Source organism: Phlebotomus papatasi, chromosome 2 (genome assembly GCF_024763615.1).
Source record: "Phlebotomus papatasi isolate M1 chromosome 2, Ppap_2.1, whole genome shotgun sequence".
Classification (NCBI taxonomy): domain Eukaryota; kingdom Metazoa; phylum Arthropoda; class Insecta; order Diptera; family Psychodidae; genus Phlebotomus; species Phlebotomus papatasi.
The window spans coordinates 11,986,586-12,013,677 of record NC_077223.1 but is presented as its reverse complement, the minus strand read 5'-3'; the positions used below and the strand labels follow the sequence as shown (position 1 = coordinate 12,013,677).

At 35.6% G+C, this 27,092-nt stretch overlaps 3 protein-coding genes across 3 annotated transcripts; 1 reads left to right on the top strand and 2 right to left on the bottom strand.

Annotated features, from left to right (window-relative positions):
* Window positions 1–316: 316 nt before the first annotated feature.
* On the bottom strand, window positions 317–6,843 carry LOC129803806 (zinc finger protein ZFP2-like). Its single transcript, XM_055850610.1, has 4 exons — window positions 5,625–6,843; window positions 5,475–5,558; window positions 691–867; window positions 317–627 (listed from the first exon to the last, which is right to left on the bottom strand). Exons 1-4 carry the CDS (start codon window positions 6,642–6,644, stop codon window positions 382–384), a joined length of 1,527 nt encoding a protein of 508 aa, XP_055706585.1. The 5' UTR covers window positions 6,645–6,843; the 3' UTR covers window positions 317–381.
* Window positions 6,844–13,776: 6,933 nt separating this feature from the next.
* On the top strand, window positions 13,777–22,815 carry LOC129803773 (uncharacterized). Its single transcript, XM_055850556.1, has 5 exons — window positions 13,777–14,318; window positions 20,814–21,022; window positions 21,103–22,142; window positions 22,211–22,360; window positions 22,428–22,815. The coding sequence occupies exons 2-5, from the start codon at window positions 20,874–20,876 to the stop codon at window positions 22,691–22,693; spliced, it is 1,605 nt and encodes a 534-aa protein (XP_055706531.1). The 5' UTR covers window positions 13,777–14,318; window positions 20,814–20,873; the 3' UTR covers window positions 22,694–22,815.
* A 1,521-nt stretch (window positions 22,816–24,336) lies between these two features.
* Window positions 24,337–27,092, bottom strand: LOC129803758 (A disintegrin and metalloproteinase with thrombospondin motifs adt-1-like). Its single transcript, XM_055850540.1, has one exon. The coding sequence runs from the start codon at window positions 26,995–26,997 to the stop codon at window positions 24,691–24,693; it is 2,307 nt and encodes a 768-aa protein (XP_055706515.1). The 5' UTR covers window positions 26,998–27,092; the 3' UTR covers window positions 24,337–24,690.

Genomic DNA, 27,092 nt, shown 5'->3' with positions numbered 1-27,092 from the left:
TAAGGCTAGATGTAAGACCTTTAACTGATTTTGTATATAGGTTTCATTTTTATTGCTGATTTTCGGTCCGAGAAAACTGTCTCGTCGTTAAAGGGTTAAAAATAATGATCAATAAAAAACTGATATAGTAAAACGTACTATTTTGACCAATAATATTGTATTATATTCATCAGTAAAATACTAAACAATCTTAGTCAAAAAATATTTCTAAACTGTTTTGATTCCATGAAAAATGTATTTTCTAATAAGTGGCTTGAAGTATTTCTTTTCATCTTCAGAGATGAGATTTAATATGAAAATATTCCAAATTAATGTATAAATTGAAAAATAAACAAAATAAAGAATTTATTAATGTATTATTTTATAAGAATTCACTACAAGTTAAGCATCCTGGCCAATTTCTTGACATGGAATCCTTTTGCTGTTATTAACAGAAATGATATCGGACTCATTTTCCTGATCAGTTTCTGGACATAAAACATTTTTGTAGTTCTTCATGGAAGCGATATCAATTTGATGGTGATGCTTAAGATGAGCCCTGAATAGGTGTGAAAACCAGGATTTATAGTCACATTGTGTGCACTTCAGGGGTGCGTCTTCCTTCAAATGATCCCTCCGAATGTGGACCTTTAAAATAAATGAAAAATGAAAATTAGAAGAAAATTTAAATGATTCAATTTTTAGTTGTACCTGTACATGAGACTTGGTTTTGTACTCTTTTGAACAGAATGTGCATCGATGCAAAAATTCAATGTGATACCTCTTTATGTGCCTCTTCAGATCAGGTTCTCTGTCGAAGGAACTTATACAGTCCTCCACATTGCACTTAAATGCTTTCTCTGGTCTCTCATGGATCTTCATGTGTTTCTGAAAAATTGAAATTCAGAGGGGTGAAATGATAACTTTGACTCTCGCTAGTATCGATTCGACACTATCGAATCTCTAGTATCCCCCATAGCAAAATTCCGCAAAAATTCCAATGGAAAACTTGCGTCCAAATGGCTAAATTCGCTGGAATTTGACGCTAAAATTCCACTAAGTTTTCCTATGGAATTTAAAGCCGGAAATTCCATGGAAATCATAGTGCTCCATGGAATTTACTAGTACGACATGCTGGAATTCCAGCGTTAAATTCCGCGGTATTCCGCGGAAGATTTATATGGAAACTCACACGTGAAACGTCCGCGGGATAAGCTGGAAAAAACATATGGAAATTTCCACTATCTTTCCATACTGTTTTATATGGATTTTTCCACTAGTTTTCTGAAATGTCAAACAAAATGGTGTTGCGGCAACTTTTAGAATTTGTTTCCAAACCTTCCGCAAACATTTCTAGTGATTCATGTGGCAATTATAATATAATTAATTATGCGATGCTGCGTTTCGTGTAGATAATAATGAAGTGATTACATTAAATAGGTCGCCAACCTAAAATAATACTGTTTTTATGTTAATTAATAAATATTTTCGAAAAAATTATTTTTTTTTTACAAAATATTTTTTTATTGCTTAAAGTGTTAATTCGTTATTGCTGATTTAGTAAAACATATTATAATCCTCGTAATCTTTGCTATTTCTTTAATATTCGGAAGTAAAATCACGAGGTGCATGTGACAGCTTCATTTTTTCTCCATTTTATTTTGGTGGAAAAATCCACATAAATTCCACGAGCATTTCCATGGATGTATTCTATATGAAAAATCCAGCATAAATCCATTAAATTTTCCTTGGAACCTATTATGGAAAATTCCTATGGAATTTTTTAAGGCAAATAGTGGAAAATTCCGAGGATTTTTTCGCTTGTTATTCCTATTCCGCTTTATTTTGCTATGGGGTCGTTAGATCCAAATGATGAGACGAAATCAGTGTCGGCTCTGTCGGCTCTTCACGAACTGTCGGCTCGTTATTGTGACACTTTGGGATAGTGGAACATAACCTCACTAGTCATTTGTTTTGATTTTGCAATAAGTTTTTTCAGTAAATTTAATAATTTTAAGTTAAAGTAATCAACCCATAAGTGATTTTTCACGGAAATTGGGTTTGCTGAGAAAGCCCATATTTCATTTGAAACGAGGACGAGAACGTGGTGACATAAAAACAACTCTGGAGCTTCCGGAATATTTGCAAGTAAAAAACTAACATCTACATAAATTTCTATCTATTTACACATATTTATTTTTACTTTATATTAGATCAAACAAAATAGATTTGCTACACAGCTATCGATCAAGTAATGGCTCCGGAAATTTTTGTGGCTTGTAACCCTTGTAACGTACTTAATATTTGTTAAGAATGAGCAGAAGATTTGAAGGAAGCAGACGAACTTGCGACTACCTTCTACAACTCATAACTTTCTGCTAGTGAGGTTCGATTTCATGACAAGGAGTCCATGAAAACTTCTTCAACTTCCTGGAGAGTGCCTCAAGTTTTGTAGCTTCAATCACAGAATATATGGTAGCAGCTTCCTATGATGAGCCTTTCCCGGTCGGTCCAAAATTTTTTTTTGTTGAACAGAATCGACAGAAAAATTGTTGTATTCGATTTGTCGAAGATGATGCCGCGCAATTCCGCATTTTATAATGGATCCAGAATAAATATAATTTCATGAGAATTATTTATTTTTAAAAAAAACTTTAATAGATATAAATTAAAAGAATAAAAGTAAAGTATTTTCGTACTAAAAAATGTAAAATATTTCCTAAATTTCACTTCGAGGGTACAAATCGACAGCTCTAGAGGTGTCGATAAATTAGTGGCGATAATTATCGACACTAGCGACAAAAAATGCAAGTCATCATCTCGATCGCCCATAATCGACACTCGACACTAGCGATACATTGCTATGGGACAGTTATCGTTTCACCCCAGGGGTGAAATGATAACTCTCTCGAATTGTCCCATCGCTAGTGTCGAGTGTCGATTATGGGCGATCGAGATGATGACTTACATTTTTTGTCGCTACTGTCGATAATTATCGCCACTAATTTATCGACACCTCTAGAGCTGTCGATTTGTACCCTTGAAGTGCATTTGAATTTTTCTAGTAAGTAAATACTTTTTTTATACTTTTAATTTATCTTTATTAAATGTTGTTAGTAGTAATATAGTTTCCGGGACATTTTATTCATTTCATAAAATATGGAATTGATGGAATAATCTTAGCCAAATTGAATGGGAAAATTGTATTATGTTGATTGTGTTTAACCAAACACGCAATTATGCTTGCACCCACCAGGAAAGGCTCATCCTATGAAGTAGCTGTTCTTGGTAATTAAAGTTGCAATGTTTGAGACACTATCCAGAAAGTGGACGCACAAGTTTTCATGGATTTCTTGTGGTTAAATGAAATTTATCCAGCAGGAACTCGTTAGTTCTTGAAGATGACCAGAGAGTCAACGTTCTTCGGAGTTTCTGCTGTTCCTGGACAACTATAAAACATCACAATCCAACAAGAATACATGCACTGATTGAACAGAGAATGCCATCATTCCTGAAATTCCTGGAACCATTTCCTCAATAGAAGCAGTGCAGCAAATCTTCGAGAGTCAATTAATTTGTTAGAATCTAAGGCAAATAAAAAAGATATGTGTAAATAGATAGCTTTTTATATACAGTAGACTCTCACTCAATCGGCTCTTTTTCAATCGGGCGACAAATTTTGTTGACAATTTTTACGTTTAATTATGAAGCTAATTCGCTCAAATTCGCTGTAGTTCTTCCTATTTTATCGTGATTCTTTATAATTGAGCACTTTTTGTGGAATTTACAAAGGCTTTAACGCTCAATTCTATCGCTAAACCGGATGACATTTCGCCCCATATTCCCGATTGAGAGAGAGTCTACTGTAAATGAAAATTCTTTGCTTACACATCTTCCGGAAGCTCCAAAGATTCGTTTTCAGCCCACAATTCTTGCGTCTTTTTGCTCAAAATGAATGTTGAGCTTCCCCAATACCACATTTTCCATTAAAAGTAATTTCTATGTTCATTTTGTTAACTTAAAATCAATTAAATTACTGAAAGAACTCCGATTGCAAAATCAAAACAAGCGAGAGTGAGGTTATGTTGCACTGTCCCAAAGTGTCACAATAACGAGTCGACAATGCGGAAAGAGCCGACACTCATTTCATCTCATCATTCCCAGTAGCGAGGGTACAGCTTACATGTAAGTGATAGTGATTTGTAAGGATCCGTGTAAGCCTTATACTTTTAAACGACATTTAAGTCATGTGAAAGCTTTACAAATTTATTGCTTTCAAAATAACTAACATGTATGGTATATGAAAGTATACACTGTCATGTAAGGAATAAATAAGTCACAGTGTAAGGCTTTCTTTCAATTAACATGCAACACATATTAAAGCTTTACTATGTATTGCTTTCGTAATAATAACAAGTAAGGTAATTGAAAGGGTACACCATCATGTAAGGCTTAAGTAACGTAAGATGCAAAGCTTTCTTTTAATCAACACGTAAACTATTCTAAAGCTTTACCATGTTTTGCTCTCATAAAACTTAGAAATAAGGTATATGAAAGTTTATACTGTCATATAAGGCATAAATACAACATGGTGTAAGTTTTTCTCTTCTTCTACAAATAAATCATTATGAAAGTTTTACTTTTTACTATGTATTGTATGCATATTAATCATCATGTAAGTTCTATGAAGGATACGTTATCATGTAAGACATAAGTATGACTTACGAATGGCTTACTGGAAATTTTCACTTTAAAGATATAATTCATGCGAGCTACACCGGAGTTCTGATACAAAAGGTTCAGGTGAAATATTTTATTTCTATTCATCAGTGGGGTTTTGTTTTTAACTAAAACCTACTATTAAGATGAATGATTATGAATATGATACTTGTGATCATATTCTGAAGTGAGTTCTCTAATGAGAGTCACTTCAACTTTTTCTACGAATGCTTTTCATGAAAAGCGTTCGTCGGCCTTATATTTAAGGCTTACTTAGGTGACAAAAAAGTAGTTATACAATGTTAAACGTCCATAAAAGATAGTTTGACGTATGACTTACAAGTTGGTCCTTTTTAGGGCTTACCTTGAATATTTTTTGCCTTCTGAAATGCTTTACATGAATGCAATTCTTATGGCTTACAAGTATTTATTACTATAGTTTTACAGAATTTGCTTACAAATGCTTTGTGTATTTATGTAAGGTATCCTTAAAAACCACAAAAATGCATCCAATAGCTTTCTTATGCTTTACAAGTAAGGCTTACGTAAGTGACAAAAGTGTGGTTATACCATGTTAAACCTCCATAAGCGATAGTGATTTGTAAGGCTTACATGCACTATCATGTAAGACTTATGTAAGACATCTTTTCGCTACTGGGTTTGGATCTAACGATACTAGAGATTCGATAGTGTCGAATCGATACTAGCGAGAGCTAAAGTTATTATTTCACCCCAGGTTTATCAGACACTCAAAGAGCTTCCTACGTCCTACTCACCTTCATAACGTGCTTATCTCTGAAAGAACGTTCACAGTATAAACATTTGTTCAACCGAATGCCAGAATGGGTCAGCATGTGAGTCTGAAATTAGGATATTATTAACATATTTCTCAATTTTGATTTTAAAAAAAAAAAATTAGTTTCAACCTTCAAGTAAGACCTCGAGGCGAAAAGTTTCCCACAGGTCTTGCATCTCCTAGACTTCCCTTTTGACGGTGGTTTATCCAGGAAATTTCCGGGAGCTGCATCATGCATTTTTTGGTGCTCCAGCAGATCGCTATGCTCTGTGAATTTACTATCACATTCCGTGCAATTGTGATACTGCCACGTATGATTGTAAAGGGTACTGGAGAAACGAAAAGTCCTCTCGCACATCTCACATTTGTACTTCTTCTCATTCTTGTGGATTCTTTGGTGTCGACTGAGGTAGTATTGGATGGAAAATGCTTTGTCACATCCTTCAAATGTGCAGATATAAGGCTTTTCCATTGAATGGGTTTGTTCGTGGACATTTCTACTCTTTTCTGAACTTAGAACCTTCCCACAAACTCGACACATTGTCTTACGGTTATTAATATTATGCACTTTCCTCATGTGCTTCTTTAAGATTTTTTTAGGGAATTTTTCCCCGCAGAAACAGCAGGTTAACAAACGACATTGATGTTGAGAGTACTCCTCATAATTTTCCCAGCATTTAGGACATTTTCGTATAACAATAGGCTCCTCTTTTTTTACGATAACAATCTCTCTTTGGGAGTTCTGGATTTCTTCTGGAAGAATTGCATTCTCCATCTCATCAATTTCCGGAGGCTCAATTTTTACATTCGCAAACTCTATCTCATCTTTTATATTTTCCACACCGACGTCATTCTCATTATTCTGTCTATTAACAATTACTTTATCTATATTTACATTATTAGCTAACTCAGTCACTTGAAAGACAGTTTCTGGATTTACAACATTTTTGAAGACGCATCCAGTTTCCTCAAATAACTCAATGACCTCTACAATATTCTCTATTGTAGGAATTCCTTGTTCCAGGGAAGATCCGTAGTAAATCTCAAAGTCCTGTTTTACAGTAACACAATTACCGTAGTTTTGGTAGAAGTGCTTCACCAAAAAAATTCTCTCCTTCAGCCCAAACACATCCAGATTATTCTCTAACATATTCTGCACTTTTATCACGAGTTCTGGACACTGTATTTAAAACATTCAAACTTTTTTTTAATTAAAGATTATTTCAATAGCTTTAAGGAAAGCTTCAGTTAATTTTAAAGTAAATTTCAATAAGTATTCTACTTCTTTCAAGGGACGATTTGTTTATGTTTCTTAGTTTTCAATGACAGTTCTCTCTTTGTTAAGACATCATCTGCTCCTCTCTATTTACAGTGAAGAAAATATTTATAGTACCACTACTGGAAAATTATATCTAATCTATCTTAATACTTATCCTAACTACAAATTTATCCCGAAGTTGTTGTAATAGTGACTTGCTACATGATGAGTCTGTGCTGAGAGTGAGGTATAGGGTAAATTGGGGTAGTAATAAACATGGGGTATTTGGGAGGACAGGTTGGAATCAACTTTGTTGAATGAGCGTGAGACGCTTGACCAAAATCGTCGCTCTTCTGGTGTTGTGGGTGATGGAGTTGCTCCGAGTTGCGGGGATGGAGTGCAAAATCTGCGTGAAAAGCTCCTGATACCCAGTCTGAAAACTACTAGTGCTCCTCCGGGAGTTCCTCCACGTCTTGAACCTTCACCTGTTGTCGATGTAGCTGTGGAAGGTAACAGTGAACCTCCTCAGAGTGGCCGGGATCCCAGGCCGGTGATTTGGGGCCGGGCCAAAATGGCTAATGCCTTGCCTATCGCAAGGAATTATCGTTGGCTTTTTTTGTCTCGGTTATCTCGTGAGGTAACGGAGGACCAATTGCGTGGAGAGTTATCGAAGCGACTTTCTTCTGGTCGGACCCCCAAATGTATTTGCCTGACTTCTAAAGCCCCTGCATCTAAAAAGTGTGCATCTTTTCGCGTGGAGTTGACAGATGCTGAGTTTGGGGAGGCGATTTCTCCTGACTTCTGGGAGGAGGGGATTTTGGTGAAACCATTTCTTTTTCGGGCAAGAAAAAAGACTCCTGGAATCAAAGAAAGTGCCCCAACAACTGATATTGACACGGACTCCCGATTTCCAATTGCCGCTGGATCATCGGAAAACTAGACTTGGATATTCTGAAACTCGGGGCGATTCCTCTGTTGGTTTATATAGTGGGTCATCCCTCTCTAACTCTTTGAATTCTAGCTTTTCTTGTAATTCTTTGTTAAATATTAACTTTAGTGACATTTCTGCAGTTTCTGAGGTTCAGCCTGATGATTTAGTTTACGCTGATTCTAATTCTAATTCTCTTTCTATATGCCTAAATAAGCTTACTGCTGATTCTCGTTACGCTTGCATGCTTGCGCATATTAATGCGCGAAGCATCAGGCGCCATGTTGATGAGATTCGAGCTCTTCTTCGAGGCTTTTCGATTTCGGTGCTGTGTGTCTCCGAGACCTGGCTTGATTCCTCTGACTCCATGGAGTCTGTTGGTGCTCGGGACTTTCAGTTCCTCAGGTGTGACAGATCTAATCAAAAAAGGGGAGGTGGTGTTGGCATCTACGTCCGCAATTGCCTCAATTCCTCAGTACTCTGCTCGGGAACATTTGGAAAGCTTGAGTATGTCGGTGCTCGTGCAATTTCTTATAGTGTCACCTTTAATATCTTCACATGTTATAACCCTCCTCCAGTAACAAATCTTGGAGATATTGAATGTTTCCTTGATTTTGTGATGTCTTATGACAACTTCGTTATCATGGGTGACTTTAATGTTAACCTTGCATTACAGACTTCCTTAGCCAAAAGGTTTTTGGCTCTCCTATCAGCACGCTCTCTCTATTATGTGCCGTTCAATCCAACGCGAATGGGGTCACTATTAGACCTTTTAATTCTTCCTTCTTGTGATTCGCAGAAAATCATTCAATTTTGTCAGACTCCTCTTCCAGGAATATCTGATCATGATCTGATTTGCGTGTCATATAGTATGCGTCTCCCTAAACCTAAGAATAAATACAAAACAATATCAGATATTAAAAACTGTGATGCTTCAGCTGCTCGTGCTGCTGCATCGTTAGTTCATTGGGGAGATGTATTCCTGAGTGTTTCGGCCTCCGAGAGGGTTGATAGGTTTACAAATTTATTTATTAGCTTGTTCGAAAGAGTTGTGCCCAGGAAGCGCTTCCTTATTCCTCCTCTTTCCACACCATGGATTGATGACGGCGTAGTAACACTTATTAAACGCCGAGATACAGCCTATAAAAAGTGGAAGCGGTCGGGTTCGCAAAGGGATGAAAGAAGTTTTAAAAAGCTGCGCAATAAGGTTTGTAGCCTTATTAAGGCTCGCAAAAAGCGACATTTTTGTAATAGTCTCAACCCTAAACTCCCTTCCAGAACACTTTGGGCGAATATTAAGAAACTTGGCCTGCGACCCTCCATTTCGCCAAGTGAGAATCATTCTTTTAATGCAAATGATTTTAGTTCCTTTTTCTCGTCCTCCTCAGCTGGTATTTTGGCTTCTCCTTCTCTACCTTCCGCGCCCTGGGAGGGTTTTAGCTTCAGCTGTGTTTCGCAAGAAAATGTGGTTTACGCTATCTCCTGTGTCAAGTCTAGTGCTATGGGGTGTGATGGCGTCTCCCTTGATTTTATTAAAATTCTTCTCCCGGTAATTGTACCAGTGCTCACTGACCTATTCAATCACATTATTGTGACTTCAACTTATCCTGACTGTTGGAAAAGGGCTTTAGTAGTACCTATTCCCAAAATATCTAATCCCAAATCTCTCTCTGATTTTAGGCCAATTAGCCTCCTCTCTTCTCTCTCAAAAGCATTCGAAATCCTCCTTCATGAGCAAATCTCTCAATATTTGACTGACAATGGTATGCTTTGTGAGTTCCAGTCGGGCTTCCGAAAGGGTCACAGCACTACTTCTGCCCTTCTCAGGGTAGCTCATGACATTTCTTCAGTTATCGATCAAGGTCATTTTGTGATTCTAGTTCTGCTAGATTTCACAAAGGCCTTCGACAGTCTTCCTCACGATTTGCTCTGTTATAAATTGTGCTCAATTTTCAAATTCTCATCTTCAGCTGTTGCCCTTATTCGATCTTACTTTTCAGGAAGATCACAAGTTGTCAAATTTGGTGAAGATATTTCACCTCCTGCTTCCCTAAGCAAGGGCATCGGTCAGGGTTCAATTCTTGGCCCTCTCATGTTTTCTCTCTTCATCAATGATTTACCCTCTGTGCTGCTAAATTGCTTTTTTCACCTTTACGCAGATGATCTTCAAATTTATGTTGAGGGTGATCCCTTCAACCCTTCAAATGCCTTTTCTCTAATGAACGCAAATCTTTCCAATATTGAAAATTGGGCTTCATTAAATGGATTAGTATTGAATCCGAAAAAGTCCCAGGCTATTGTTATTTCTAAGAAAGCTCTCTCATTTAATTTTCAACCTTTATACCTACACGGTGAAATTATCCCTTTTGTTGATCAAGTCAAAAACCTTGGTATTATTTTCAACTCTACACTCTCATGGTCTGATCATGCCACATCTATTTGCCGTAAGGTCAACTATTCTCTTTACACTCTTAGACGCTTCCGGGACATTACGCCCTATGACACTCGCTTGATCCTCGCTCGAGCGCTTCTTCTTCCTTTTTTTATCTACGGGGCAGAGCTCTTTTTTGCAGCGGATAGTGACACAATTCGCCGCTTGACAGTGTCCTTTAATGATTGTGTCAGGTATATATGCGGCTTAAGTCGCCGAGATCACATCACTCCTCACAGAAATGTGTTCATTGGTTGTGATCTGCCATCTCTTTTGAGAATGAGAGCTGTTTTATATCTCTTTCACCTGCTGATATTTGGATGTCCTAAGTACCTGTCGACTCTTTTGGTTAGGGGGGGTTCGGCCAGGGTTCGGAGTCTTATAGTGCCTAAAGTTAACAGTGATTGCCTTTATCGGACGATTTTTGTGAAAGGCATCACTATTTTTAATTCTCTTCCGTGTGGTAGTCGGAATTCCGCGGATGCTATCCGTGAATTCTTTCTGGCTGAACCTTAGAAGCTTCTATGCTTCTTATTTATCTACTCATTTTTTTTCCTTTTGTTTCTTTTTATTATTAAGATTCTTTTTTTTTCCTTTATTCTGAATTATATTTTGCATTACTTTCTATATGTTCTTTAATCACAATTGTAAGAGGGGTGACCCTATTTTTGTGATTTAAATATATGCATTATTATTATTATTATTAAACACTGATTTTTGTTTCTACAATAGATGGACCATGTTGACCATTTTTCAGTGAACAAGGATCCCTATAGTATTAACAAATTCATATAGACCTCGTCTTCTGAAGTCTAATATTTTATTAAAAATCGTAGTGTTTACCTCTATGTTTACTACTGCCCCAGTTCCCCCTAGTGAGCAAAATACTCTTTTTACAAGAGACTCCCATTTCAATTTGTATCTACAAAGATAAAATCAGGACTGTAACCCTATCGCCATCTTTAAATGTGAAAGGATACTGGTAGTTTATCATAGTAAATTAATGTTAGCTCTTTGCTCTTATACCATTCCTCCTGACTTTCCTACCTAGCCGTGTTCGTTGTACTCTTATCCCAGAGGAATTCATAAATGGTTATCATAGAACATTTTTCAAGAAGCACATTCAGAATCTCAATGAGGCCATTTACATCGTTGCATTAGATTGAGATTGGATTGTCCCAAAATCCGAATCCAATCTTGTCTGTTTACATCGTACTACTGTTGAGATTGAATTGGATTTTTAGCGGGATGCCATTTTTGTGAGGTTAAAAATGATATTTTCGATTTTTAAGTTGGATTTTTTGCTTAAGATTCTTAAATTTAACTACACAATTTGCTTAACATTACGTTCATACCTTGTTTAAGGAACTCTGCAAAAACTTCTTGGTTGCGATTTTTTTAGAGTCTATCGTCACAACAACTCCTTCTCCTGATTAATTTAGAAGACGAGCTTAGTCTCCTTGCTTTGCCACCTCTTTTAAACTTGTCGTTGCCTATATCCTTGCCCAATACACAAAAAAAAGTCCTGAAAGTTTTATTTTGTGCGACTTCCTTACCAAAACAACACAAATGATAGGTTAATTTTAACGTCAAATGCAACTCCGAATTTCGCTTCGCGCGCTCCGAAAATGTTTGGGACAATTGGGACAATTTGAATTCAATCCAATTCGATACGAGGTGTCGTATTGAATTTGCCGTTTATATCGAGAAAAATTAAACAAATCCGATCTAATGCGGCGATGTAAATGGCCTCAATGTTGTTGGAATGCATGAGAACCACCATGTTAGCATCAATGTCCGATTTTGTAAAAATTGAACTACGAGTTCGGTGCCTCTCAATCACCAATTTCATCCCACTGATCCTTAACCCTTTAACGACGAGACACATTTTATGGACCCAAAAACCAACAAGAAAAATTTAACCGATAAACAAAATCAATGAAACGTTTTACATCTGACTTTGGAAAATCCAACAGAGTCTGATTCAGTGCATTTTTTACCTCTACGGGCGATAGGGACAAAAATAGCCCAAAAATTTAAATCAATTTTCTGACAATACCAATGAATAATGATTTTCATTTAAATGGAAAATATTATGTATGAGTATTGTAGTTTCTTTTTCCAGAACGGCTTTGCTTAAAAAAAATTGAAGTATAAAAAATAATTCAAATTTATTTTCAATATGAGAATTTAAAAATTCGTCATTTTTAAGCTTAAATATTTACTTTATAGCAAATAGTTGGAGACTTGCAAAAAATATCCTGGATTCCTCAATCCTCTACTTTGCAATTACATACGAACATAAGAAAAAAATAATTTTAGGTAGTCAGGAAAAATTATTTTCTTAATGGACACCAGTGTCCCAATCGTCCTTAAAGGGCTAATAGACGTTGTGTGAGGCCCCAGTGACTCTTCTACAGACAAAAGCCGTCAATTTTATTCTTTACACAAAGTTTACAAATAAGATTTTCTTTGACCGCGTTATAAACCCTCAATATCCTTTAAAACGATATTCAGGGTCGGTCCTGAAAAGGACCTATTTGTGCTGCATGTATGTAGTTATGACCGAAGAGATAGAATCCAAGGTCCAAGTGGCTGAGGTATATCATGTGTTCTTTATGATATTCAATTTTACCCTCGTTTGGATCAGCCAACCCAGAGGGATTAGCCAGGGAACACACTTAAGTTACAAAGAACCTCTAATATGGGCTTTAGACCTAAGGTTTGGCCGTATGGTTTAACTGATCTAATTTCTTATTAATAACGATGTTTTTTGGAAAATTTAACTTAGGATTGGATTATTAAAGATAAATGACTCATATTAGGTTCTCAAAAAGCAATAAAATTGCTCGCCATTTAAGATTTTGAGACCTTCGGGAACTAGGCTGAACCTCTAGCCTGAATACCGCTTAAGTTTAAATAAATATGCATAGACGTTCCTTCACAGAGAGAAATCCGAAAAAGTTAAAATAACATTTCGGAAATGTTAATTTTACCCTGCAGTATTGATCCGAAATCGGTGTAAATATTACCCTTTTTAGGTGTATTGGGGGTTAAAGTTACCCTTTCTCATGTTAATTTTACCCTTAAAAAGGTGTAAAATTAACATTAAAAAATGTTGATATATTTTTACACCTAAAAAGTGTTAAAGTTATGAGGAAAAAAAGTTAATCGCACCCTCTTTTTTCTCAGTGTTACTTATTAGTCTAGATGGCAAATTTCATGAAATTTCACTGTAGTCTCCATCTACAATAGGCGGAAAAACGTGAAATTTCATGAAATTTGACATCTATAGTTACAACTCCGTACTTCAGTACTTCAACGGTACAACTCATGGAAGTATCATTGTGTTCATGAGTTCGATAATTTCGTAAAGTTTTTCCACTACGTTATTTCCTTATTTTTTACTAGTTCATAAACGATCTTTAAGCCAATTGATAAATCAATTTAAAATTTTCCCAAAAACCAGGATAAAATTCTACATTTCCGATAAAAATTGATTTATCAATTTAATACCGGTTCAAAATTTTATAATGCACTCAAACTTTGCCCAAACAGTTGAGAATTATACTATTTTTTTTTTCAATAAAATATCTCCTGAATTCAGCCCTGGGAAATCTACTATCACAGAATTCTCACACATTTTCCCATTTAATAGCAAACGTTGTAGTGTTTGTTCGCGCATGGTTTTGCGTTATTTGTATTTTCCGCGTTTATTTTCAGTTGTGAATAGCATTCTTAAGCTGTTGGATGATTTCAGTTACCATCTCGACTAGAAAAAGTATCAATAAGTCTATAAGAGTGGAAATTGCTATATCGGCAAGATTAAAAAAAAGACATCACAAGGAACCACGGAACAAATTATAAATATTAGTATAGTAATTCTCCAAAAAGTATAACGAAGAATTGAACATTATAGTGTTATGCAAGTGACTCACTTTTGCAATTGATATAAATTTGAATAACTGTGTGAGAGGGCAAATTTTGGTGTGTGTTACATAGAGACAAAGGAATTTTGTGAAGAAAGCAGCTGTAGAACAGTTTTGAAGAAAATATATCCCTATTTTGCCTCACAAGAGGTGCTTAAGACGGAATAATTTATCGTGTGCTTACAGTATGATTAAATGTCTTGTGAACTTCTAATGTGTTTACCAAGTAGTTCACCTTGAAAGGTGCTTTTCAGCTGGTTAATCTGACATAAATAAAAGTGAGATTTTACTTTTACAATATTCAATACATATTCAACGATAAAATTAACTTGATATGATAGACATTCATACAATCACTATAAAATTTTCACTTTTCACCTTTTGTTGCTAGGATAATATTGATGTGACGATGACCTAATTTTTTTTTAAAAGTATATAAGACAGTATAAAAACAGTATATAAAGCAAACAAATTGTATTACAGAAAACATTCCTACGAATTCACATGTTGATTCTCTATAAATCTTCTCTGCAAATGCGACTCTAGAAATTTTTCTTCAGCCGAAAGTCACTGAACCGCGAAAGTTATAGAGTTCAAAGTTCACTTCCTGAAATAAAATTTGCATTTATTGGGAAAAAAAAGCCGGAAATAGGACTTTTTAGCACGAATATATATCTGTTGTTGTTGTAAACAAAATGATTTTTCAGCAAATTCATTATTGAAGTATATAATTTAAATTGCTTTTTGTCTGACATATAAATTGCTAGTAATTGAAGATAAGAGGTTTGTGTGTTCGAATGTTTGTGCCAAACCGAGTAACACGGCCTGTTTGCGGTCAAGGGAAATTTATCGGTTATCAATTATAATGCCGAGTAAAGTATTTATAAATCACTATAGATTCTGAGATAATCTTGCTAAAAAATTAATTGAATTCTCCTAATATTTAAAGGTATTCGCAACATATAATTGCAACAGAAATTAATAATTTCACAGCTAAAAAATTATTCGAGAAACTTTTTTAAAATATTTCATCAATTCTTTGAAACAGTAGAGTTTTAACGTAAACCAAGGATTGGCACATAGAAGAAATAAAATATTCAGAATAAAATTAGCAAAAAGTTATTAAAAAAAAAATGTTGTATTATTTAACGTTTTATTTGAAGTCTTTTATCGCGGAAGAAGAAAATTATTAGATTACGTAAAAAAATTTATTATAAACACACACATTCACATTCAATTGTTTTATATACACGGTAAAAAAATTCGGCACGTATTTGTTCCAAAAATTAGCTCGTCCACGGACACCATAATTTTTGGCATAATCTTGTTCATTTTATGAGACTCAAAAAGATACCCAATGTTAGTAACGAATTTGTTCCAAATTGTAGCTCATCCACGGACACCGAAAATTTTTGGAACAAATTTGTACCTTCTAGGAGGAACAAAGATACCCAATAATAGTAATGAATTTGTTCCAATAAATAGCTCGTCTAGTATAAAAGCGTATCTCTCCTCTCACACTCAGTCACCCGTCACCGAAGTGAAGAGGACGCCAAATCTGTGGCAATTTTAGTGTTACATGGTTTCACTTTTTTAATTCGAGATTCCCTTCCCCTCTTGCTGCCAGCACTCGCATATGATTTCGTCATGCACGCGTCTGTATAAAACACTCTTAAGTTGATTCTTATTTGATGTTCCTTATGAACTTTCGCAATCGAAATCCATCTCGACTGAAGTATAGGGCTTAACTGTAAGACCAAATCACTTACACGGATTTGTTCCCGACAATGGGAACAATAAGATTCCCCAAATGAGTAACAATTTCGTTCCAAAAATTACCTCGTCCACGGACACTGAAAATTTTTGGAACAAATATGTTCCAGATGTAGGAATAATATTGTTATAAAAAATATGTACCAATTTGTTCCTGACAGTGGGAACAAAACAGCCGAGTGCAACAAATTTTGTTCCAAATTTCGGGAACAAATTTGTATAAAACTAAATCAACTCAAATTTGTAGACATTCCACCGTATCAAAACGGTTCCAAAAGAAAACTCTAACAAAATTGTAACTGTATTTTGTAACGAAACTGTAAAGAAAACTTTTTGGAACAAACAAATTTTCTTTAGGTACAAATTGATTCCAAAAAAATTTGTTGCAAGGAAAACTTGTTCCAATATTTTGGTCAGTGTCCAAAAGTTTTTACCGTGTACATTATAATTTATAATGTATATAAAACAATTGAATGTGACGATGATAAGGGTAATTCCTTTTAGTTTGATTTACTAAAAGTTTTTTTTTTCAAAACTGAAACAGAAACATTGATGTTACTAATTTTGTATTTATTGTAATCATAAATTTAATTTGTCTTCTTGCACTAGATGCTGTTTATACGTGATTTTTCGTTTACATTACAACATAAAATTTCTTATCAAACTTTGCTTCTTATGTGGAACAAAAGCCCAAAAAATGAAAATCGTTCTATAAGAAAATTTTAATTAACAAAAAAAAGCGATAAGGAAATTTCATTGCGTGTGGCTAGCTATCACAGTGGTGATTTCTTGCAAGAAACTAAAGACTAAAAATTATCTTAGGTCAAAGTCTATCGCCAAGAGTACACAGTCTTAGGAAAAAGTTCCTGCCTTTCTCGAAATTGTCTAAAGAACATTCAAGTAAATAAAAAACTAAAAAAAGATATTAAGCAAGAATTCTTCACATTGTCTGTGAAACTTTTTGGGATTCATTGGGCACGTTCTAGCCACGTGCAGCCTAGAATTGTGTTTAAATTTATCTCTGCGTCGCTCATACTTTTTTTTTTTAAATCTTCTATAATATAAGCAGATTGTGGTTGGGCTGCTTTAGTCGACATGATAAGAAAATAGTATCTTATCGTTCATTGTCAATTGTTTGCCAACAGAGAAAATCTATTTCTCTATAGACAAAGCACTATGTGCAGAATTGCAGAAATTGCATTAAAAATATTCATATGGCAACTGATTCAGCCATGTACTCTACAAATGCATTTTCTTGCCTTTATTAATTGTTTTGACTTTGACGAAGGAAAAGCCACACATGAATATACTCAGCTAGAGACAATTTAAGACGAGTCTATTAAGGCACTCGAAAACCACTCACTTCCCAATTGACTCCACAAGACCACTCTCAAAGCTCAGCAGAATTGCCCATTTCGTGAGATCATGTGTACAAATTTAGTCATATGGTAGTTTTTCAATTAAATTGATTCATTGTGTGAGATCTCAATGTATGTCTTGAGAAATGTTAAAACAATTTTTACGCTTCAAGTGAGAAAACCAGTGATAAGTCCAAATAAGCTTATGGTAGCAGAGATTCCTTATAGGCGATATCAGAGCGCTTGCATTTCGAGGTGCTTGCAACTCAAAATCCGTGAAAATTCAACTAACAATTTAATTTTGAGGGTAAATAAGCGATTTTTGCGCATATGATTTTCATAGGCTATGAGTGTCAAAACATGTACATATAAAGTTTGGATTCGATCTGACGAGGTCGAATTCCACCTCAAACCACAAAAGCTGAGATTGCAAAAAATCTCAGCTAAAATTCTAATTATAATATTTTTTTCTTGCTATATTTCTCTCTCATTTTCTCAACTAAAACAGTCGACACAATTTTCTTGTCTAATTTTCCCATCACTTTATAATAATTGAAGGCAACAATTAATCAAATACAGGTGCCTATTTAAATATTATAGCGTACTACTGTACTTGAATTTACGAAGAAAAGCGGAAAGTGAAGTTAAAGTACAAAAGTATTGAAGCTCTTATGTTAAGAGTACATAATGTCTTACACTCTTGCAAAAATATATGAGGCTTAGAGATTTAGTCCATTAATTTAATTCTTTTTCTGAGATTCGATGTGAAATCCAACTTCGTCAGATCGGGCCCAAAATCACTTTTACAAGGACATTATGTTGTAGTGGATGAATCGCACGTTCCATTCGTCCGTAGTACAAATGTTATTCGAGGGAGAACGAAAGATATATTGACAAGCGACTTTGAATTTTAATTTTAGATTATACCATTTATATCTCAATATATCTTAAATTGGTCACAGTTTTAGTTCTAATTATTAGAATTTGATTCTGAGTGGTAATTGAGAAAGGTCTTGTTTAATACAATGCCTTTACAAAGCATCTTAACTTTAAGGGAGACTGGGGCAAAAAGTCACAAATCGAAAAATTCAAAATTCAAGATTTTCCAAGGTAAAAAAGATACCGGCTCAATTTTTTTTCTATAGATAGCCTCCATAGACCTTCTTCAATGTCGTACACAGTAAAAAAAATTAACACTATTATAGTGTGTAATCTTTCACACCACTATTACAGTGTTAAATTTGGAGAAAATGTTTAATTCAAAATTGTTTAATTTAAAGTTGTTGAATTTTAAGTTGTTGAATTTGGAGTTGTTGAATTTAAAAATTGTTGAATTTTTGTGTGTAAACTCAAAAATTGTTGAATTTTCATTTCATTTCGTTTATTTTAGTTTTATTTTTGCCTTTTTGGACATTTGTAATGTTTTTTCCTTGGGATCATCCCTAATGCGAAATAATTACATCTTATGCTTGGATCTTCACGATGTACTTATTATGTATATAAATATTTGATGTTCTATATGACTTTTGCCCAATGAAAAACATCTCGACTGAAGTATATGTCTTAAATAGAAATTCAACAATTTTTACACAACTTTTGTTTAAAAATTCACCAACTTTTGTATGAAAATTCAACAACTTTGGTTGAAATACCCAAGGTTTCACACTATAATAGTGTGAAATATTATGATCAAACCATAATAGTGTTAATTTTTGATCATGTGACAAAAAATACAATAAATTTGTGTATTTTTTCACACCATAATAATGTGAAAAACTATAATCATACTATAACAGTGGTAATTTTTAGGATTTTTCAACAGTTTTAAATAACAAAATATTGTTGAAAATCTTTTATGACTATAATAGTGAGAAATTTCACGCAGATCGCAACTAAATAATTAATTTATCCGATTTCACACTATTATAGTGTGAAAATTTTACACATTTTCAAATTAAACAACGTTGTTGAAAATTTTTAAACTATAATAGTGGTAATTTTCAATCACGTGACAATAAATTACCAAATTATTGTGCATTTTTAAACATTTTTAAATTAAACAACTAAAATGGTCGATTTTGCACTATTATAGTAGTAACATTTTACACATTTTTTTACTGTATAAGTTTCTTACTTAGAATTCGAACAAGAAATTTAGAAAATAAAAAATATCGAACTTTTTAGCACTATTTTTGAAATATTTTCCTTGCAGAAGATAACAATTATTACCTACTTATTTTCCAAAATTGATGCATTGGTGAATATTTTCTAAATAATTTGGATTTTTTTGAATACGAATCCGCTATCCATTTTAGAATTTCACAAAAGTTCTTTTCTCCAGAAATCCTTTTATTAAAAATAGCCACTTGGGGTAAAAAGTAACAAAATGTATAGAGCAAAAAGTAGCAAAAAAGCGAAACAATTTCTGATGTCTGACGGCGAAAAGAAACGTCATTATCATGTCTCGCGGCTTGTTGTTTGCATTGGTCAAACGATTTGCAGTCTTTTGTGTGTTTTTTCCAAAATAGCTTGAAAAGTGCTTTTCCTATTTCTCACTTTTCTCGCAGAGAAAACTGTGTTTTACAAAGGTGTAGATAAATAAAATTTCTATGAAAATATGTCCTCTAGGTATTTTTTCAAATTTAGGGAAGGCTGTAATGAAGCGAATCGAAATATCATAATACCCATTGTCTGATACTATTTGCCCCAGGGGGTTGACATTAGCTCTGAAAAATGGAGTCACTTTTAGTGTATTTTTTTTCCTGTTTTTGTACACATTTCACGAGATATCTCCAAAACTACATAGGTTGCCCATCTGGGGTTTTCGGTTGCCTTTTCGTTACTAAATTGACTTTTATTTTGTATCAGAATTATTTGCTAATTCATTCTACAATGACAGAAAACAGCTAATAAACTCAAAAGTTTTTTCGGCATGACAGAAACATATGGGAAACATAGGAATCGTCATGCCCCTGATTTGCCTCAGCATTTTTGACAATAGTCACAAAATTACCTTTTAGAAATTGGCTCGATAAACGTATTTCCTTACAAAATAGAGGAAAATTACTTTCACAAAATTGTAGAGCGGTAAATTTCCTATAAAACTGCGCTAATTAGAAATTTCTGGGGAGTTCTAGTATAAAAAAAATAAAATATCCGTTTTGTGACTTTTTGCCCCAGTCTCCCGTACTCAATTTAATCGAAGGGCATATTAAACAAAAAATGATTTTTAAAAATTTGATGTAAAATATATCGAAAACTAAACAATGATTTTTTTAATGTAATTTTGGTAATTTGTAGCTGAGATTAGGACCTTTTCCTTTCACCTCAATCTAAATCCTTTGTTGTACCTAAATTAGCCGGATTCTATCTCTAACATTTTGTTATCGATTTCTATGAATTTTATTTCTCTTGTTGGGCTTCTGCACTCAAAGGTTTTAAAACAGTTAATGACCAGTGATAAGCTTATCACTGAATTTTTTAAAAGGTGACCTCGGAGCTCTTGCAACTTAGAATGCGTGCAAATTTAAGTTCATGTACCCCAAGTTGCAAGCATCCGGAGGTTTCCTCTGTAAAAAAATTCAATTAGCATGCCTCTTTGGGCTTATTGTTGCTATTTTTAACAAATGTTTGTCATTTCAGATGAAATTATTGGAGCAAATGCCAGTAAGGCGATAAGATTGAGATAAAACTAGAAAGAAAATGCATCAAGATACGCGAACATTACAAATTGAGAGGATAGAAAATACCTCGATGAATTCTGATCCTCCTTCTGCAGATACACAAGATGACTTGGAGGAAAATGTGGCTCTTGTGCCACGCAGGAATGACTTTTTGGCGGTATCTATAGAGTAAGTATTTGAGTATTTAAGTTGATTGGGGAAGGTCAAGAAATATTATTGCAGATATTCAATGGATTTCTATATTGTAGCTCCCAAAGTAACCGCATGCGAGTCGCTTTTGGCGTACTCATGAGACTTCTGGTGCCCATCTTGAATGGGGTCATAAGAGGCTGGCATGGAATTCGAGGTATTCGAGTGTTGCGCTCTTTGAGGAATCTGCGGTCTAGTCGAAGCATGTTGACGAATCTTTTGGCCTTCTCGGCCAATTCTGTTTCCATGAGTCTCTCCTCTGTTCAGGTGGTACATAAAATCGATCCTCTGCTGAAGATGATGAAAATCCGACGGGGAGCCCAGCTTCCAGGCCGCATTCCAACACCACAGTTGGATGAGTTGCCAGAAAAATGCGTGACTTTAAATGTTTTAGCCGAACCACCACCAGGAATGCCCATCCGGGCTGATGTGATTTTCATCCATGGTCTACATGGTTCTCAGGTGAATACATGGAAGCAGGGTCTCTGGGATACTAATGGGAAGCGTCAGAGGATTCAACAGAATGTTCAGCGTCCTCCAAGACCACCACTTCGTCCTCCTAAGCGTCCCCGTCACTCTCACCAAATTCCTCCTCCTCCTCATGTAGCCAAAAGAGCAAGGCACTACTCCAACCCTTTACAAAATGACGAAGAGTTTGAGAAACTTTTGAGGGAAATGTGTTTTGAGGCTCAGCATAATCTAGCTCAGTGCTTTAACGGGGAATACGGGGAATGTAGTGAATGGGAAGAGAGAAATTTTCCAACATTTCGAACACGATACTCCGAGGAGGATGTACGAGAGTGTCCAGGAACTCCACCTATGGTAGAAGATGCCTCTGGAGAGCCTTATAGCAAATGTTGGCCAGGGGATTGGCTACCACTGAGTTGTCCCGGAGTGAGAGTGATAGCTCTTAATTATACAACGGACCCCTATCTCTGGAGGCCAGTTTGGGTCCGGAAGCGCAATAGAACATCTCTAGTTGAACGCTCTAGGGAGATGACAGAGCTCTTGATTCAGCATCAGGTTGGAGTTGGGCATCCCATTGTCTGGGTGGGACATTCCAAAGGAGGCATCTTCATCAAACAGATTATTGTTGATGGTGGGTTTTTTTATAAATAAATTTTCTATTTTCTTATTATATAGAGCTTGTCTTTTTTTCAAGAATAGCCTGGGAAAGTGGTCGTACCGAAAAGGCCCCTCTTTGGCAGTCAAGCCGAGGGATTCTCTTCTACTCTGTTCCACATCGTGGATCTTCTCTGGCTGATTTCAACCTTCCTCTGCTGCGTCAATCCGTAGAACTTACAGAAATTCAGAAAAGTAAGACATTCTGCGGTTAGTAGTTCTCCCAAATCGATTTTTAATTTAAATTATTTTTTTCTCTAAGATTGCAAGAGCATCTTGGAGCTCCATCGGCGCTTCTTAGCTCTCTACAGCGGCGGACAACTGAAAATTCGTGTCTTCAGTTTTATCGAGACAGCCTTAACTCTTATGTCTGTGCTCTACTTGCGAATTGTTGGTGTGGATTCAGCAGATCCGGGAATTGGAGAGGTTTGTGGCGTACATTTGGATCACCGTGAAATTTGCAAACCTCGCAATCGAAATTGCATTCTCTACACAGAACTCACCAAAATGATCAATAAAGTCAGCTAAAGCAGAAGTATTCTCCAATATTTTAGATATTAAGAATTAAAAATGTGATTATCTTAGAACTAAGTAGAAGATTTTATGAATTGGGCGGATTTTTAAGTGAAAAAAAGTTACCTTAAATTTCATTTTTTTTTTTAGTTTTGCTTCAACAGCATTAACATTTCTGACTTTATGGACTTAAGCTGTCTACACATTAAACAAATTATTGAAATAATAGCATTTCAAAGTGACATTGAAAAGTAACTTCAATATTGAAGCGAATATTGAAACCGATATTTCAATAATTGCCTACACACTGAACAAATTGACTTCAATATTAAAACTTCAATATTAAAAACACCAGTCTAGTCAGGGATTCACATATCTTCTGGGATTTCTTCCGTATTTTGTCAAGAACACCCAAACATAACCAAGTTGGTCAGAGGATTTCTGGAGCTTCCTCCAGAAATCCCAGATCTTCTGGGATTTTCTTGTATATTATGTCAAAAACACTTCAGATTGGAAAGAAAAGCCAAATTGAATTAATAACTTGAATTCTCACAGACTTTCAGGATCATGCTTCGTATCATACCGTGTGGCTACAACCACAAGCCTTCGTTCCTTCTGTAGGATTCCAATTCGTATCATAAAATTATGAAGTGGGATTTCTGGAGGAAGCTGCAGGAATCCTCTGACCACAGAATGTATCTGAAGTGCTTTGGGCATAATATTCAAGAAAATCCCAGAAGATCTGAGATTTTCTGGAGAAAGCAGGTGATTAGTGCTGACCGAGTTGGGTTCTTGAGGAGATTGAACAAAATATATAACCAAATTCCAAGAATCTGGGATTTTCTGGGGGAAGCAGGAGAGATGTGTCTTGACTTGTATTTTGATCTTGGATGTGTTTTCATTCATGATCAAGGAAAATCCAGCAGTTCTGTGATGTTCTGAAGGACGAAGATTCCTGACCATTAAAAAATATTGAAAGAAATATCAACTAAATTTGATATTTAGAATTTCTTTGAAATTTTATTTCAATGTGACTTTGAAATTTTTTATTGAAATGATTTTGCCTAGTTTGTAGCCATTCAAAATAATGAAATAAAATATTGAATAAAATGTTCCATATTGAAACAAATATTTCAATATTTGCCTACACACTGGACAATTTTCTTCAATATTGAAACATTTATGTCAATAAATCTTTGCAATGTGGAGGCAATCCTTGTCAATATTTGACATTGAAAAGAAATATTTCAATAAATTATGTCTAATGTATAGCCAGCTTTGGGGCAGAATCACATTGACAATAAAATGCTCGCTGTAGCCTCACCGTATTTCGCTAATTTACGCATTTTCATTGCAATTCTTACGCAAATTTTCCATCACCGTATTACCTTATCTCATACTCGGTGGCACTAGGTGAAAATAAACCAAGAAAATTGAAGAAATAAAACGAAAATTCGATAAACGGTGAGCAGGAAAATCTGTAAGGGAAATTAATCGTACAGTTTTTGTTTTTGCTCACCGTTTATCGAATTTTCGTTTTATTTCTTCAATTTTCTTATATTTTATTTTCACTTAGTGCCACCGAGTGTGAGATAAGGTAATACGGTAATCGAGAATTTGCGTAAGAGTTGTAATGAAAATGCGTAAATTAAGGAAATACGATGAGCATTTTACTGTCAATGTGATTCTGCCCTTAATCAGCCAGTAGCATAAAATTAAATTTGATTAATAGTCATCATATTGTAGAACCTACAATTTTAATTATTTCCTTCTAAACTCATCCTTGCATTCCCACCAACTACTTCTAAGTAAATTCTAGAAAATCTGAAATTAAAAAAGATGTGTGCCTCGCTTCTTGCTGATTAAAGTCTCATGCAAAATCCATAGAACGGTCAGAACAAATTAACTTTACAATGCAATATCCCTAACAGATTTTCAGACAATTTGAAATATATTGCAAATTAATGAATAATAAATTAAATTTCCATTAAAGGATTGTTTTTTTTAAACATTTAAAAATTGAGTTCAATATAGTCGTTATCCATCCAATTAGTCTCGTCTGTCCAATCCGGAAGATCTTCAACGTTGAGATGTGTTAACTCTGGATGTCCATTTTTGTCCAAGGAGTGATATTTCAAGAGACTGTCATCAAACTGTCCAGAATCCGGAAGAGCATTTCCTGGTACAGGAACATCTTCACCCAAAAGCCATGGATCTACTTTCTGAAGATGAAAATTTTCCGGGAGACAGTGATGATGCCGACAAAAATAATTCTCACCACCATCCTTATGACACAAAGTTCCATCAGGGAAATATGGATCAATTCCCAGATCATTTAGCTCCATTCGCGGAGTATAGTAAGCTCCAGTGTCTCTACGCTTACAGAAGATGGCACAACTCATCCATAATCTATTATTTTCATGAGGAGCTTGCATTCCAGGAGCTCCTTTGTGCAACTCCGGGAGTTTTCGACTGAACTCCCGACATTTCCCAGTGGCAAACTCCTCGATTGAGCGTCTTCGGTGACAGAGACGATCATCTGGGCAAAGATCAACAGCATAAGAATGTCCTTCGCAACCTTTGTCAGTATTCTGAGGTGGAGGATTCGTGCATTGACGTTTTTTGGCTTGAAAACCACGAGAATTCTGGATGCATCCTGAGGAACATTTTTCTTTCTGCCAAGAACTCCAACCACCCTCTCTTATGGGTTTCTGGGGCTCTGTAGTAGTCCTCCTAGGTAGACACATTCCTCCTTGACATGATTTCCCCGTGTCACATTCTGTACCTTCCAAAGCAGGTCCAGCAAAATAGAATCCACTGCGATTTGGTGTCCGACAGTGGAGATTCCGGCACATACTAGCCGATTCCGTGGCAAAAGCATCTTGATCCAAGAGAAGCACTTGACACTGCTTTCTAGCTGTCCAGGTACTACCTGGAATTCCTTGAAAAATCCAAGCATCATTTTCAGCCTTAACATGATCAGGCTTGTCCTTCAAACAAGTTGCAAAGCGTCTTAGGGATCGTATGGTATTAGCACTGCAAGATGACCAAGTACTTTCCCCTTCAACACCACGCGATGGTGACATAATATACCCTTCTTTCGGACAAGCATTCCCAGTGCCATCATGATGCATTCCCAGATTGTGCCCGATCTCATGAGCCAGGATGAACACTGAAGTGAATCCCGTGGAAGGATATGGTTTTCCAAGAGAATTTGTAGCTCCAAATTCCGCAATAACGCAATTGTAGTCTGGAACACAAACTCCACCAACTGTAGCCAAACCCATTGTCACGCCATTGCGCTTTCCATTCTCCCACGCAAAGAGATCCAATCCTGAAATATACACTGCCATGTCCCAGTGCTGCGACTCAGAATCCCACTGATGATTGAGACTTTTCTGGTAGTTGCAAAATTCATCAAGAAGAGCATTCCTCTCTCCACCGTGATGGGGCATACTTTTTGGCTGATGACGCATAATTTCCATATATACCACTACAATTTCAACTTCCTCACTTAGAGATGGATGATGGTAGAGCGCCTGGACAGCATTCAAATATGCTAGTATCATATTTTTCAGTTTTTTCGAGTCATAATTGAAAAATGGCGCGAAAACTCGATACGCAGGCTCATCGAAAAATACACCCAACTCCACTGTATTTTTCAAATCTCTGAATCCCAAACGATCCATGGGAATTTCACTGTCCAGAGCATTCAGCAAATCACTATTTATTGTGTAATCTTGAGAAAATTCCGGAGGAATACGAACAGCTCGGCGGATTATGTGAGGTATTCCAGGAGAAACTGGACCTTCCAGAAGAGCTTCCTGAGCTGATAAAAGTCTCTGGAGACGGGTATTCAGTGGAAGAATCTCAAGAGGATTACCGTTCAAGAAGACAATGCCACTCAAAGCATCTTCAACCTCCTCACAGAGACTCACAGCAGCCAATATATCCCGAGAAGACGATAAAAAGTGACAATCTTGGTCTTTTAGGGGGATTTCTCTAGCTCTCCCGTCTTCCTCAATCTCTACAGCTCGCATCTCAGGTGATACGAGTTGACGATTAGGTAGGAGATCCAAGTTTATGGGCTGATTAAATGCTGAGAAATTGAGGCGGATATTCCTTTCTCCAGACTCACCCAGAGCATTCCTTTCAGCGATAACCAGGGGCAGAACTTCATAATCCGGGACATAGTCAACAGAATCAGTCTCAAAGTAGTATCCCAATTCATTGGCGTTCATGAAATGATGCAGGTTACTGCGAGTAGGAAAGGCACTAATCGCGACAAAGAAAATCACAAATAATAGAAGTATCTTCATTGTTGAAGACTCCCTTTAAACTTTGAGATTGTCCATGTCTTTTCGTCAGTTTTATAAACTCAGTGCATACGGGTTCTAACGGATTCCTAGAGACA

What these genes read in the sequence shown, in the direction of transcription:
- LOC129803806 (XM_055850610.1), bottom strand. Translation starts at nt 6,644, where the DNA reads ATGTTAGAGAATAATCTGGATGTGTTTGGGCTGAAGGAGAGAATTTTT. An exon ending in CCTCGAGGTCTTACTTGAAG is followed by an intron (nt 5,559 to 5,624) that starts GTTGAAACTAAT and finishes TCCTAATTTCAG; the next exon opens with ACTCACATGCTGACCCATTC. An exon ending in AAACCAAGTCTCATGTACAG is followed by an intron (nt 628 to 690) that starts GTACAACTAAAA and finishes TTTATTTTAAAG; the next exon opens with GTCCACATTCGGAGGGATCA.
- LOC129803773 (XM_055850556.1), top strand. Translation starts at nt 20,874, where the DNA reads ATGCATCAAGATACGCGAACATTACAAATTGAGAGGATAGAAAATACC. An exon ending in CAAACAGATTATTGTTGATG is followed by an intron (nt 22,143 to 22,210) that starts GTGGGTTTTTTT and finishes TTTCAAGAATAG; the next exon opens with CCTGGGAAAGTGGTCGTACC. An exon ending in ACTTACAGAAATTCAGAAAA is followed by an intron (nt 22,361 to 22,427) that starts GTAAGACATTCT and finishes TTTTTCTCTAAG; the next exon opens with ATTGCAAGAGCATCTTGGAG.
- LOC129803758 (XM_055850540.1), bottom strand. Translation starts at nt 26,997, where the DNA reads ATGAAGATACTTCTATTATTTGTGATTTTCTTTGTCGCGATTAGTGCC.